Source organism: Syngnathus floridae, chromosome 8 (assembly GCF_059516105.1).
Source record: "Syngnathus floridae isolate MCC-2025c chromosome 8, RoL_Sflo_1.0, whole genome shotgun sequence".
NCBI lineage: Eukaryota > Metazoa > Chordata > Actinopteri > Syngnathiformes > Syngnathidae > Syngnathus > Syngnathus floridae.
Genome location: NC_142420.1, coordinates 15,223,932 through 15,238,011, shown reverse-complemented (window position 1 = coordinate 15,238,011; position 14,080 = coordinate 15,223,932). Strand labels below are relative to the sequence as shown.

General features: G+C 44.2%; 1 protein-coding gene across 3 annotated transcripts in view; it reads left to right on the top strand.

The window, feature by feature from the left end:
- Positions 1-10,087, top strand: part of wdr4 (WD repeat domain 4) — a 99,606-nt gene extending 89,519 nt beyond the window's left edge. For 2 of the 3 annotated variants that reach the window (XM_088383358.1, XM_088383355.1), the window contains 4 exons: positions 1,745-1,762; positions 1,886-2,075; positions 3,287-3,356; positions 9,832-10,087. In XM_088383358.1, coding sequence (XP_088239484.1) covers positions 1,745-1,762; positions 1,886-2,075; positions 3,287-3,356; positions 9,832-9,986 — 433 coding nt within the window. In that variant the 3' untranslated portion in view covers positions 9,987-10,087. The remainder of the gene's footprint in view (positions 1-1,744; positions 1,763-1,885; positions 2,076-3,286; positions 3,357-9,831) is intronic. The other variant, XM_088383357.1, reaches the window with a different exon arrangement.
- Positions 10,088-14,080: the final 3,993 nt, after the last annotated feature.

The window sequence follows — 14,080 nt, the reverse complement described above, 5'->3', positions numbered from 1 at the left end:
ATTGCAAATCACATATTCAGGCAATCCTTCAGCATTGGTAATGAAAGCAAATAGTTGAATCCATTATTTCTTAAACCCTCTGTCCTCATCAGCAATCTTTCTCTTTTTGCCTTTTGAATCCATGGCCCGCCACTCACACACCTGTTTGTTTACAACTCGTCTGTGCTGTGTCGCTTGCTATGACGCAATTTTGCACCATTCTGAAATTCGGTATTTTTAATATATTTACAACTACATCCATTTTCTACAGCATAAGAATGTTTGTGTCATGATTACCATCTAAAAACCATATTTAAAAAAACAAAACAAAACAAAAAACAACAACATATTTTTCCATTTTCACGCATTTTTGCAAGAGCTCCAGGGAGCCGCATGCGGCTCTGGAGCCGCGGGTTGCCGACCACTGCCCTATTTGCTCCTAGTGTGGACCTGGCAGTGCCTTGCATGGCAGCAGCCTCCCATTTGCTCCCAGTGTGGACCTGACAGCACCATACATGGCAGCAGCCTCCCATTGATGTATGAATGTGTCTGTTAATGGGTGAATGTGAGAAATTATAAAGTGCTTCGGGCACCATGTGTTGTAGATAAAGCGCTATATGAGTGCATTCAATTTACCTTATTAGTTCGGTGTACTTATGGACCAGTTGAGTTTCCTTTAGTTTTCTTTCATTTGAACGTCTTGGTCAATTCCTGAACAAACGTATTCTCTCAATACAAAACACAAGAAGGTTCACATAAAATGGCAATATTACTTTGTCAAACACTGTCAATATCATGAGGCACAGGATATGGACAAGGTAAAAAGACTGTGCCTTTATTATTGCACGTCCAAGCACTTCTTGGGCGTCTCTTATTCCAAATCACACAGATCCCATAGAAACCTACTAACCGATCAAATCAGCATAATCAAATTATAACTCGTATAAATAATTATTAAATATTCTTCTGCCCTATTAAACCTAAAAAATATTCATCAAAATGACTTTCTAATAATTTTGCTCGAACACCGGTGCTCCCAATGTTTCCAACAAGCCGAACTCCAGGCGTTGTGACGCAGCCTGAGTCTAGCCTCCTGGCTGAGCCATGAGCCCCTAACGCATTTTTGTTTGTAAATTTCCATCTTTAGGTTTAGCAGAAGTTAGTAGTAGTAGTATACAGTAGTTTTAGTTGTAGTAGTGCTAGATTGATAGCTAGGTAGATGGATAGATTGATTGATAGATTGATAGTTTTCCAGGATCATTCATACCGCAGACTGGGTATATAAGACATAGTGGTGACATGTGCACAACTTAATAGGCTCCTAGAAAAGGCTGCCACTCACAACTGCGCCAACCAAGTAACTAATAGGTCAGACAAGATTCAAGCCATCAAAGGCAAAGCAACAAAGGAAAAAAGGAAAGGATTTAAATAACTGCAGGCCAGTGGTGAGAGGCCTAAATAATGTAAATGATGCAAATGTCATAATTGATCCCGAAGTCCACCACACAGCATCCCCTCAAATACCCAAATAACCCAAACTGGGGTAAAGGCAGTTTAGCAGGCGATTTGCAGACGTCATGGACAATGGATCGTGATTGTGAATCGTCAAAACACCATAAAACAGGCAAATGTGTAAGTAGCATAAGAGGGTGTAAACACATTGCAAACATTCTCAGTTGGGTTATTTTTATTTCCCTACTTATGTCTTTGTATTCGTACAGGTTGACTAATATAAATGTTTTTTTCTGCCTGTGATTCATCACAGAAGCCGACCAACACAACGGTGTGTAAATATTTAATATCAACTTTACTATACAAGTGACTTACTGTGGTTGGTGGAGCACAAAGAACGTTGATTATTATTTGTTGGATCACATGTTCAGTTTGATGTGTCCTGTTTCCTCAGAGTGGCGACAATTCAATTTTTCATGCTGAACCAGGAGAATAATGAGAAGAAACTTGTACCACACAGCCGGCTTTCCCTGCCACAATGTCCACTTGACATGACCTTTGATCCAGAAGACCGTCTTTGGGTGCTAATGGATTCCTGTGAAACACTGCTTCAAATCTTCACGCTTGAACAATGCTCCTGGAAGGTGCATAGGCTTTCATGCATTCATGCGTTTTGTCATGAATTACAGTATTTTCTGCTATAAGGAGGCGCACCTTCATTGAATGTTTTATTTTAGAAATATTTTCGTATATAGGGCGCACCAGATTAAAAGGCGCGTAGAATAGAAGCTACTGACTGCATCAAACTGGGGTTGACTGGGGTTGTTTTATGCATCCACTAGATAGAGCTGTGCTAAAGGCAATGTCAAACCAGTCAACAAGGTGTTCAGTCAAACTTTATATACGGAAACTTTACATACAATACAAAAATTTCACAATAACACAACACTGTTCAAACGATATGCATATTTACGTATCCCCGTCCACAAATCCCTCAAACTTTATAAACGGCAAACTTTATATACAATATGCTATACAATACAAACATTTTACAATAACACGACGTTGTTCAAACGTTAATGTGCATATTTACATATCCCCGTCCACGAATCCAGGCATCCACAATTCATTGGCAGATATTGGCATGCGTGTCATTTTGGCGTCTTTATACACACAAGTGGTGTTGGACTAGGAGTAAACACAGTATGGCTGTTACCGCTATTACTTCGGTGACGCCCCTGACCACGGTTGCCGTAATGCTGAAAGCGATGCGACCTTAAAATTTATTAGTCTTACTGAAAAATTTTGGTTGAGCGCTGTGTACAACCAGTATGGATCAACTAATTCACCAATTGATCCATATATATTATGCACCCCGGATTATCAAGCGCACTGTTTTTTTGAGTAAATTAACGGCTTTTAAGTGCGGCTTTTAAGTGCGGCTTTTAAGTGCGGCTTTTAAGTGCGGCTTTTAAGTGCGGCTTTTAAGTGCGCCTTAGTGTGGAAAATACAGTCGATACATTTTAAGGATTTTTTTTCCATTCCAAGAAGTCTGACTAAAACCAAATTGTATATTTCAATATTTCATGCAGCAATATTTTCCACAGGAATTGCATTCAAAAACATGGATCCACTCGACTACCTTTTCTCTTGAGCATTTGAAGATGACCAATTTTGCAGACAAATTCTTTTTAATAAACAATACTGTGTGTTCAGTATAGGATTAATGTCTTAAAAAAGGTGGCCTGCGTGTAAGGTAGTGATAGTAAAGTTGAACATAGATGAAGCCAGTGAGGTTAAGTATGGTTCATTGCCGATCTCTAATTCTACTTCCATTACTTGCACTTGCTTCTAGTGCCAAGCTTCTACCATTGAACTAAAAAGAGTGACTGCTATCTTCAAGCCTCACTGGCAGACTCTTGATGGTAAGTCAACAAGCTCACTCATTCAGGCATGCATACCACTCCAGTTCCCGAGGTTAATTCTAAACCACAGGTTAGCAGTATTGTATAGCTTTGCACAAGTGACTAAAAATGTGAACTCTCTCCACTTATACATTTCCACCATGTACCAAGGTTATAATGGTTTGTGTCTCGACTAGGCTCATCTACTTAGTTTTATCCATGTTGTTCGTAATACACTTGAGTCCATTTGTGTTTGAACACAAACAGACGAACATGCAGTAAAGGCCTAGCTACTAGCAAACCCTGGCAAAATACGGCCCGCGGGCCATATCTGGCCCTTTGTGCGTCTCTGTCCGGTCCGCAATCATAAATTACATTTGATTACAACTGAATAAATAAAAAAAATCTGTGTCGTACATGCAATACAACTGTGCTGCTTTTATTTTGAAAGGCGTCGCACTTCCGTGAAGCGTGCGTGCATGTGAGCTGTGCGTGTAGGTGAACAGGGCGAAGTAATGCTTCTCTCAAAATGTGTGCTGACACAAAGAAAAGAAAAGTTGACAAGGAGTGCCGTGTTTTCAACAAGACATGGACTGCCAAGTATTTCTTTACAGAACTGAAAGGGTAAAGCCGTGTGCCTGGTTTGTGGCACACAGGTCGCTGTGTTTAAAGAATATAATTTGAGTCGCCACTACACGACCAGGCATGAGAAAAAATACATCTGTCTGATAAACAGCGTGCAACAGAGGCTAATGCATTGCGAGCAAAACTGCAAGCCCAACAAGGACTTTTTATCAAACTTCACACCCAGAGATGCAGCGGCTTTGTCATTTGAGGTAAAGTTAAAGAAGTTAAGAATAAATTGTACTGATTAATGATTGTTTTTTATTTGACCTATACACCACAATTTCACATAGCTTAATATGAATATAAACAGAATAATTGTATTCTTCTAATTACCAGCACCAGGTATTTAAAATACATAATTTAGTGCATTTTACAATGGAAGAAAATTGAGCAGGTTTAAGTTATTGTAGGTGTGGCCCTCTGACACAACTCAGGTTTTTCATGTGGCCCCTTGTAAAAATTAATTGCCCACCCCTGTTCAAGAGTTTTTATTCGCCATGTTTGAGCATGCCAAACAAGGAATTTGACTTCGGTACATCACAGCCTTTGTTCAACATTTAGGTGACTAACAACACTCAGCACATGTGAAAAATGACAAATATTCTCAAACATCCCCTGATCTTAAACTCCCAGGAGGGCAAGGAAAACTCAAAACTCCAGCGAGGGGAAATGAGAAACCTTGAGAAGAGACCACAGATGGGAGGGACCCTCTTCCAGGATGACCAGGCTGCAATGGATGCAGAGGACACATAGCACAAACAGTGTAGACAATTCAAAAAAAGGTGTGGAGACCAGGATGTTATTGCACAGTAATCACTCTGAGACTCTAAGAGTGGTGCGAGTTCATCAGAGCAACAGCCTGGGGGAAGAAGCTGTCTCTGTGTCTGCTGGTTTTGGCGTACAGAGCTCTATAACGCCGTCCGGAGGGGAGTAGTTCAAACAGACTGCAACCTGGGTGAGAAGGGTCTGTAGAGATGTTACTTGCACGTTTCCTGGTCCTGCACAGGTACAAGTCTTGGATAGATGGGAAGTTGATTCCAATTATCTTTTCTGCAGTCCTTATTGTCCGTTGCAGTCTGTGCTTTTCTTGTTTGGAGGCCGATCCAAACCAGACAGTGATGGAGGTGCAGAGGACAGACTGGATGATGGCAGTGTAGAAGGTCTTCAGCAGCTCCCGCGGCAGGTTGAACTTCTTGAGCTGTCTCAGGAAGTACAGCCTCCGCTGGGCCTTCTCCCGGAGTCTATGTGGCCGGTCAAGTTCAGGTCCCGAAACATTGTGGTTCCCAGGAACTTGAAGGTGTCTGTGGAGGGAATAGTATTACTGCGGATAGTGAGGGGTGAAAGTGGTGAAGGGTCTCGCCTGAAGTCCACTGTCATCTCCACGGTCTTGAGCGGGTTCAGCTCCAGGTGGTTTTGGCTGCACCAGTGGACCAGCTGCTCCACCTCCTGTCTGTACGCAGTCTCATCACCGTCCTGGATCAGTCCGATGAGAGTGGTGTCTTCTGCATACTTAAGGAGCTTCACAGGAGAGTCACCTGAGGAGAAATCGTTGGTGTAGAAAGAGAAGAGCAGTGGGGAGAGGACGCACCCCTGAGGGGCGCCAGTATTGGTGGTCCGGGTGTCAGATGTGATGCTCCCCAGCCTCACACGCTATCTCCTGTTGGTCAGGAAGCTGGTGATCCACTGACATGTGGAGGCAGGCACTACGAGCTGGATGAGCTTCTGTTGGAGGATGTCAGGAGCGATGGTGTTGAACCCCGTGCTGAAGTCCACAAACATCCTGGCGTACGTTCCTGGGGTGTCCAGGTGGTGCAGGATGTAGTGCAGTCCCATGTTGACCGCATCATCCAGCGACCTGTTTGCCCGGTAGGCAAACTAGAGGGGGTCAAGCATGGGGCCCGTGACATCCTTCAGGTGGTTCAGCACTAACCTCTCGAAAGATATCATGACCACAGATGTCAGAGCGACAGGTCTATAGTCATTCAAACCTGTGATGCCGGGCTTCTTGGCCACTGGAACAATGGTGGAGCTCTTGAATTACGAGGGCACCTCACACACCTCCAGGGAACGGTTGAAGATCCGTTCAAAGGTGGGTGCCAGGTGCTCAGCACAGACTTTCAAGCAGGAAGGTGACACGCCGTCTGGGCCCGGTGCCTTACTGATCTTTTGTCTCCGGAACATCTGGCGCACTTCCTCCTCGCAGATCTGGAGTGTGGGTGCGGCCTCTGCAAGAGAGAGAGTAGGTGACAACGGTGATGGAGGTGTGGACAGAGCGGTTGTGGGGGGAGGTGAGTATGTAGATTGTGCTGCAGGAGGTCCTGTTGTGTGGGAGGACCGATCAAACCTGCAGTAGAACCTGTTTAGCTGGTTAGCAAGCCTTGGGCTCTCCACAGGACGGGGGGTTTGTTTTTTGAAGCCCGTGATGCTCTACAGACCTTTCCACACTGTTGAGGGATCAGGATTGGCAGAGATGTGTCTCTCCAGGCTCTCCCCGTAACACTTCCTGGCTTTCCTGACCTCTCAGTTCAGTGTGTTTCTGGTCTGCTTGAACAGGTCCCGGTCGCCGCTCCTGTAGGCCTCCTCCTTGATTTTGCGCAGCCTCCTGAAGTTCGGTGTAAACCAAGGTTTGTCGTTGTACGTGCAGAAGGTCTTAGTCGGCACATACAGATCCTCACAAAACCTGATGTATGATGTGACAGTGTCAGTGAGTTCATGCAGGTCTGAAGTTGCAGCTTAAAAAACTCCTCAATCGGTGGTCAAAGCAGGCTTGAAGGTCCTGCCTTGACTCCACTGTCCACTTCCTCACAGTCCTCACCACAGGCTTAGAAGTTTTTAGTTTCTGCCTGTAGGCCGGGATCAGATGAACTAGACAATGGTCTGAGAGTCCTAAAGCTGCACGAGCCACAGAGTGGTATGCATCCTTAATTACGGTGTAGCAGTGGTCCATTGTCTGTGCCCCTCTGGTGGGACACATTATGTGCTGTCTGTATCTGGGGAGTTCGTGTGCGAGGTTCGCCCTGTTAAGATCACCCAGAACAATAATTAGTGAATTTGGTAGAAGTTTCTCCATGTCTGTCACCTGGTCAGCCAGCATCTGCGTGGCTTCACTCGCACGTGCGTGTGGTGGAATGTAAACAGCCGCCATGACGATCGAGGAGAACTCCCTTGTTGAATAGAACGGCCGGCAGTATTTGAAAAATGTTTCTAGGAGAGGGCTGCAAGACTCTTTCAACACCGTGACATCAGTACACCAACGTTCATTAATGTAGAAACAGAGACCACCTCCCTTTGATTTTCTGGAGAGTGCCGCGCTGCGATCTGCACACATTAGCCAAAACCCAGCTAACTCCACGGCGTGGTGGGGGGGCGTCCGCTAAGCAATGTTTCAACAAAACACAGCGCGGCAAATCTGCTGAAGTCCGTGTTACTTGAAGTGAGGAGCAGCAGTTCGTCCATCTTGTTCGCCAGGGAGCGGACATTCGATGAATTGATGGTAGGGCAGAACGGAACCCTCTCTGCCTCAGCTTTACGAGGGCTCCGGCTCGTTTTCCGCGTCGTCATCGTTGTGCTAGCTTGTATCGCACCGCCGCTCCGGCTAAAATCTCCGACAAACAGTCTGAATCAGAGAGAACAAGAGAGAAAATACCAGAAGAAGACTGTCTGATGTTTAGCAGCGCTTCTCTGGTAAAAGTGATCCGGGATGGACAGCAGAGGACACAGAAAACACACAAAACAAGACAAAGAAACAGAGAGCGATTCACCGTGGCGGCCATCCGCGGCGCCATCATGACGTCATCGCTAAGCCACTATCTTGTTGAGTATTGCATACTGTGGTTCTCAGTCTTTCCCCATGTTTTTATAAAATATTTTCAAATATGTAGAATTACTGTGTTTTCTGGACTGTAAATCGCTCCAGAATGCAAGTTGCACCATATAATGCATACCGTAATTTCCGGATTATAAACTGCTACTTTTTGCTCAAGTTTTGAACCCTGCGGCTTGTTGTTCGGTGCGGCGTAGCTATGGAATTTTCGTGATTTTTTGTGATGACGAATACACTTATACACGCATGAAAACGCTGTGGACCGCTGTTGTGCGGCACCGCTTTGCTGGGCGGAGGGATATGTGACACGGTCACTGGGGTGAAGAGTGATGTGTTGATCGCATGTCCAGCCACCGGGCAAATAGTGCCATATAAGTCAAAGTCAAAGTCAGCTTTATTGTCACTTTATAACTGACACAAAGAAGAGACAGAACGAGATCAAGACGGACATTACTGAAGAAAGGAAGCTTTTATACACAAACCCTCATTATGGAGGACAATAAAAATGCATATGATGCCGCTTTTAAGTTAAAGGCAGTCAATTTGGGTCTTAACGGAGGGACTACAGCTGCTCATGCACAGGAGAGGTTTCTTCCGGTTACTAGGGGGCACTGGGCTATTGTTGATGACATCTTGTTGCGTCACCCTTTTATTTATTTCCTGGTCACATCCGCTCTGGAGCCATAAGTGTAGCTCGCTATTTTATTGTAACTAAGTGCTTTGTGCATGAATAAAATTAGCATGAACAGACCCTCATCATAGAAAATGCTAGAAGAAATGCATAAAAGCGACAACTAAAGAGAGACTGGCAAAGTGTGTGGCGAAGTATATCTGACGCAATTCGAGACTGAGGAAGAAGACTTCGATGGTTTCAGTGCACAGGAGCAAGATGAAGACGGCTCTTTTACTGGCTCTTTTTTTACTTTCACTGGTAGCCCTGTTAGTGCTGTGCTACCGTGTTGCTGCTGTGTTACTGCCATGTCTCAGTGACTTTTATCAGTATGTTTTTTTTATCCAGCCCTATTAGAGCTGTGTTATTTCCGTGTTGCTGCTTAAGAAAAGTTAAGGTATGTTATTAAAACTTTGAAAACTCTTTCTGTGTACCGCCTTTCTTTGTAAATAACTCACAGGCACATGCGGCTTGTAGTAGTTGTACTTATGTATGAAAAAAAACAAGATTTTCCCCTAATTTTTTCTGGTGAAGCTTATAATCAGGTGAGGCTTATAGTCCAGAAATTACAATAATAAAGGAGAAAAATAAAACATAAGTTGCACCGGGGTACAAGTTGCATTTTAATAACTTAATAAATAACAAGTTTATCAAACCAAATCATTAAATCCATCAAAATCTTTTTCCTCTGTGTCACTTAAAGAAAAAACGCCGATGTTGACTCCGGAAGTACATGCGCTGCAGATGTCGGATTTTATCGTCAATTGCGATTCCAATTACTCTACAAGCCTATATATAAACTATATATCAAATAACCATAACATAAATAAGTTTATCGAACAACCGGGTCACTCCAAATTATTAAATCCATCGAAATCTTCATCCTCTGTGTCACTTATAAACAACTAACAAATACCAAGTTCATCAAACCATCCGTGTCACTCCCAATTATTAAATCTAGTGAAATCTTCGTCCTCTGTGTCACTTATCAACAACTCCGCTGACTCCAGAAGTCAGTGGATGGATTCAGACTCATCATCAGTTGCAGTTCTAATTATTCCACAGGCCTAGAGCGCCTTCATGCGGTTTAGTCTGAAAATGACATGTGAAGTGGTATCTACTACTAGTAAGTAAATAATGTGTTAATGATGTGTTAATGATCAAGTTATAATGTGTTAATAATTTCACATATAAGTTGAGCCTGAGTATAAGTCGCACCCTCGACCAAACTGAAAAAAAAATTGATTTATAGTCCGGAAAATATGGTAATTGGAAAAAAATGTTCAGTCTTTAAAATCACAGCCAATTTCTCTTTCACCTCTCACTATAATTTAATTGTAAAGGTTCTTACAAGCAATCTTCTCTTTTCTTAACAGCTTCCACAAGGGGAGTTAGCCGTTTTGAACATCTGCACAAGGTGACTTTTGATAACATAACAGTGTACATGGAAAAGAAACAGCAACGATTGGAGGAACAGCAACAGAAGAGGAAAATGGAACAGAAAAACACAGGCAAGAAGGCCAGAAAATAAGTGTTTTGAATTATAATGGCTTTGTTTGAATGAATTGACTGTATTTTTCATGTCTTTACTTCTTTGGATGAGCCATGATAATAAATGTCAATTACATGGAATCATTTTGTGTTTGGTAGGATTTTTTTATATGCATTCCTCTTGATCTTTAAAAAGTAATTTTTCTTTGAAAATTACGTTTACGTTTTTGGTACAAAATATTGTAAGACCCACAGTTCATGACCACAAGTTAGGGTCAGACTGTAGATCAGGGGTCTCAGATTCAATTTACCTGGGGTCCACTGGAGGTAGAGTCTGAAATAAGGCTGGGCTGCATTGGGCTTTTTTAGGCTTGGATAAAAACTTTTAATGTCATCAAATGTAAGAAAAACAGTTATCAAACAGTAATAAATAAAGAAATGCCGATCTACCTGTCGATTTCCCGCCCCATCCTTTGCTCATACGTGCAGAAGAACCCAATAGAATTGCGCTCCTCCACATGGAGAAGGATCACATCCCCGAGACAACACTCCACCTTTCAATGACTGAAGACAATTGTCCCTAATTTGGAACTGCTGATTCTGCTTGACACTCAGCTGGACAGTACTCTGAGCTGCCGTTTGTTGCATAGACACAAACAAGAGTCCGGACCCATCCCCGCGCCCAAAGCCGGAGAGAGGCTACCCTCTCGTCCACCGAGGTGAACCCAAATGTGCAGGCGCCCAGTCAGGGGGCAATAAGTATGCCCACACCTGCTCTTTTTCACCGTGGGCAACTCCAGAGTGGAAGAGAGTCCAGTCCCTCTCAAGAGGACTTTTACCAGAACCCAAAGTATGTGTGGAGTCTATGTCTAGACTATGTCTAGTCGGAACTTTTCTGCCCCGCAAAACAGCTCAGGCTCCTTTCCTGCCAGAGAGATGACATTACATGTCCCAAGAGCCAGCTTCTGTAGCCGGGGATCGGATTGCCAAAGTCCCCCGCCTTTGGCCGTCACCCAGCTCACCCTACACTCGACCGCTTTGGCCCGTCCCACAGGTGGTGAACCCATGGGGAGGGGAACCCACGCTGCCTTTTCTGGGCTGTGCCCAGCCAGGCCTCAGGAGTGAACGCCTAGAAACGCTCACCTTTGAGCCCCAACTCTAGGCCTGGCTCCAGAGGGAGGGCCCCGGTGAAAGGCGTCCAGGCAAGGGAGAACGGAGTAATTTTTATTTATCATCATGAGGGGTGTATGAGCCGTGCTTTATCTGGCCCCTCACGCTTTTTCCATGGGTGACCCTGCCAGGGGCATAAAGCCCCAGACAACTTGGCTCCTAGGATCATTAGGACACGCAAACTGGAGTTTTCCTCACTCCACCTTTTATGTAAGAACCACAGTGAGACCGTCTGCCCATTTTAGCTCAGTGACCTAGTGGTAGAGTGTCCGCCCTGAGACTGGCAGGTTGTAGGTTCAAACCCTGGCCGGGTCATACCAAAAATTATAAAAATGGGACCCATTTTGCTTGGCGCTCAGCATTAAGGATTGGAATTGGGGTTTTAGATCACCAAATGATTACCGAGCGCGCCACCGCTGCTGCTCACTGCTCCTCTCTCCCCCAGGGGATGGATCAAAATCACATGGGGATGGGTTAAATGCAGAGGACAGATTTCACCATTTGTGTGTGTGACGATCATTGGGACTTCAACAACTCCCATGAGAATTGAAGATTGCGACTTGTGACAAAAAGGACAATGCCGGATGTACTTCCCCAGGCGGTTGGCATTCTTCAACGTCTGCAATGTGTTGCTGCGGATGTTTTACGATCTTTTGTGGCGAGCGCCCTCTTCTTTGCAGTGGTGTGCTGGGCGGGCAGCATCAAGAAGAGGGAGGCTTCCAGCCTGGACAAAATGGTGAGGAAGGTGGTTTCTGTTGTGGGCACAGAGCTGCCTGATCTGATGCCAGTGGCAGAACAATGGGTGATGGCCAGGCTGCTGTCCATCAAGGACAACCCCATCCAACCACTGTATAGCACCGTCACCGAGCAGAGGAGTAGCTTCAGTGACAAGCTGTTGACACCATTTTGCGCCACAGAAATAATAAATAAATGAATAAATTATTTCTCACCCATGCCATGAGACTTTTTAACTCAGTGGTCCCCAACCCCCTGCGCGGCACGGATGGGCAGGACACATGTTCAGGCACTGCCAATCCTATGATTGACTATGAGAGAGAGAGAGAGAGAGAGGTTACACACGCAAGTACACAAGTGGACAAGTACATCACAACTACACACAAGTACAGACATGTATTTGTACATGTACATACATGCACACCTACACAGCCTATCAAACAACATCACTAGCTAACAAACAACACCTGCTACATTCTTACTCATTCTAATGACCTATATGAGTGGTCCCCAACCCCCGGTCTGCGGACCGGTACCGGTCCGTGAGTCACTTGGTACCGGGCCGCCAAGCCGCACAGAAAAATAATTTAAAAAATTATCGACGGTCAATTAATTCAGGTCAAGACGCTCGTCCCGGTCACGTGACATGTTTCCCCAGTCAAGCTCGCAAAGGTAACAAAAATGAGTAAGAATTTATTTGAAAGAATATAAAAAAATTGGCGATTCTCTCCCAATTACATCCATCGGTTCAGGTCAAGACGCTCGTATCGGTCACGTGACATGTCACCTCAGTCAAGCCTGCGAAGCAAGCAAATATGAACAAGAAACAAAGATGTTTGGAAAGCTCTCGCTGGAAGATTTTTACTAAGTACCAGCAGTACAGACCAAACGCACTCCACAAGATTCCACGGGGGACATGGTTGAAGCCCTTCTTTAACTCCAAAAAGCACATCGACACTGGTTGGGGAAACTCACATAAACCCTCGAGGCTCCTGCTGAAGGTGGAGACCCATATTCAAGACTGAGACACTCTTGCATTGTTCCACGGCCTAGAGACGTCTCCTCCTGTATCTGAGATTCAACTTGCCCACAAACTGAATGGCAGATTTCCCCATAAACAGATACCGCTGTTACATAGATCGCCCGATTTTCACAGATCTACATAAAATGTACAACCGGGAATGCTTCATTAAGTATTTGTAGAGGGCAGGGAGACTTTTATTAAAAACTGCACAAGAAGTCTGTAATGTATTTTTATTTAATTTATTTTTTTAGGCCAAGTCTAAAGTGTGTGCAATACAATGTAGATCGCATGTTACCGGCTCCGCACTTTTCCATGAATGGTACATTGAGGAGGCTGTGATGTACTACAAAAAAATGTTGTTGTTGTTAATGGAGGGCTGTGAAAAGTTTCGATTTTTTTCATTTTCGAGTTTTTAAATTGTCAGTTGACCCATTCAGTTTTATCAACATTGCATCCGCATTCATGGCTGTTCTCCGTACCAAGTTTCTAATTTCCAAAACATTAGGTATCAGCACCGTGAATAATATCAGACGACAATCCAAAGCATTCTTGCACAATTCTACCAGTATCTAATGTGGGTGGTGCATAGCCAAAATATACATATTAGACATGTGTTAAACATGGGGGAGGTAAAATCGGTCCATCCACAGAAGACGTTTATGCTTTAATAAACGGAAAGGAATGGCATTCGAGTACATGGGGTGCTTCCACCACACCTGCCCAGAATGTTTTGATCTTAATCAAATATGCTTGAAGACAAAACTACCCGAAAAGCTCAAGGACAATGAAAAAAGTTAACCTGCGTTAGGCTTTCTACAGGGGCAGGACAAATGATTTTTTCTTTTTTTTGCAACACACCACCACTCCTAATGAACACGTGTTCTACATAGATGTAACCTTGTACCCTTTCATCAACACTACCTTTCTTTAATCGCTAGCCATCCTAAAATTATTCACATTTGCATGATCCTAGAAAATATATGATGTTTATCAAAGCCACGCTTAACCTGCCTAGAGCGATATCCAGAGTCGACCCCAAACACACCTCCAAGACGACCACTGCCTTCCTAAAGAAGCTGAGGGTGAAGGTGATGGACTGGTCAAGCATGTCCCCAGACCTAAACCCTATTGAGCATCTGTGGGGCATTCTCAAACGGAAGGTGGAGGAGCGTAAGGTCTCCAACATCCAACAGCGATGTGATGTC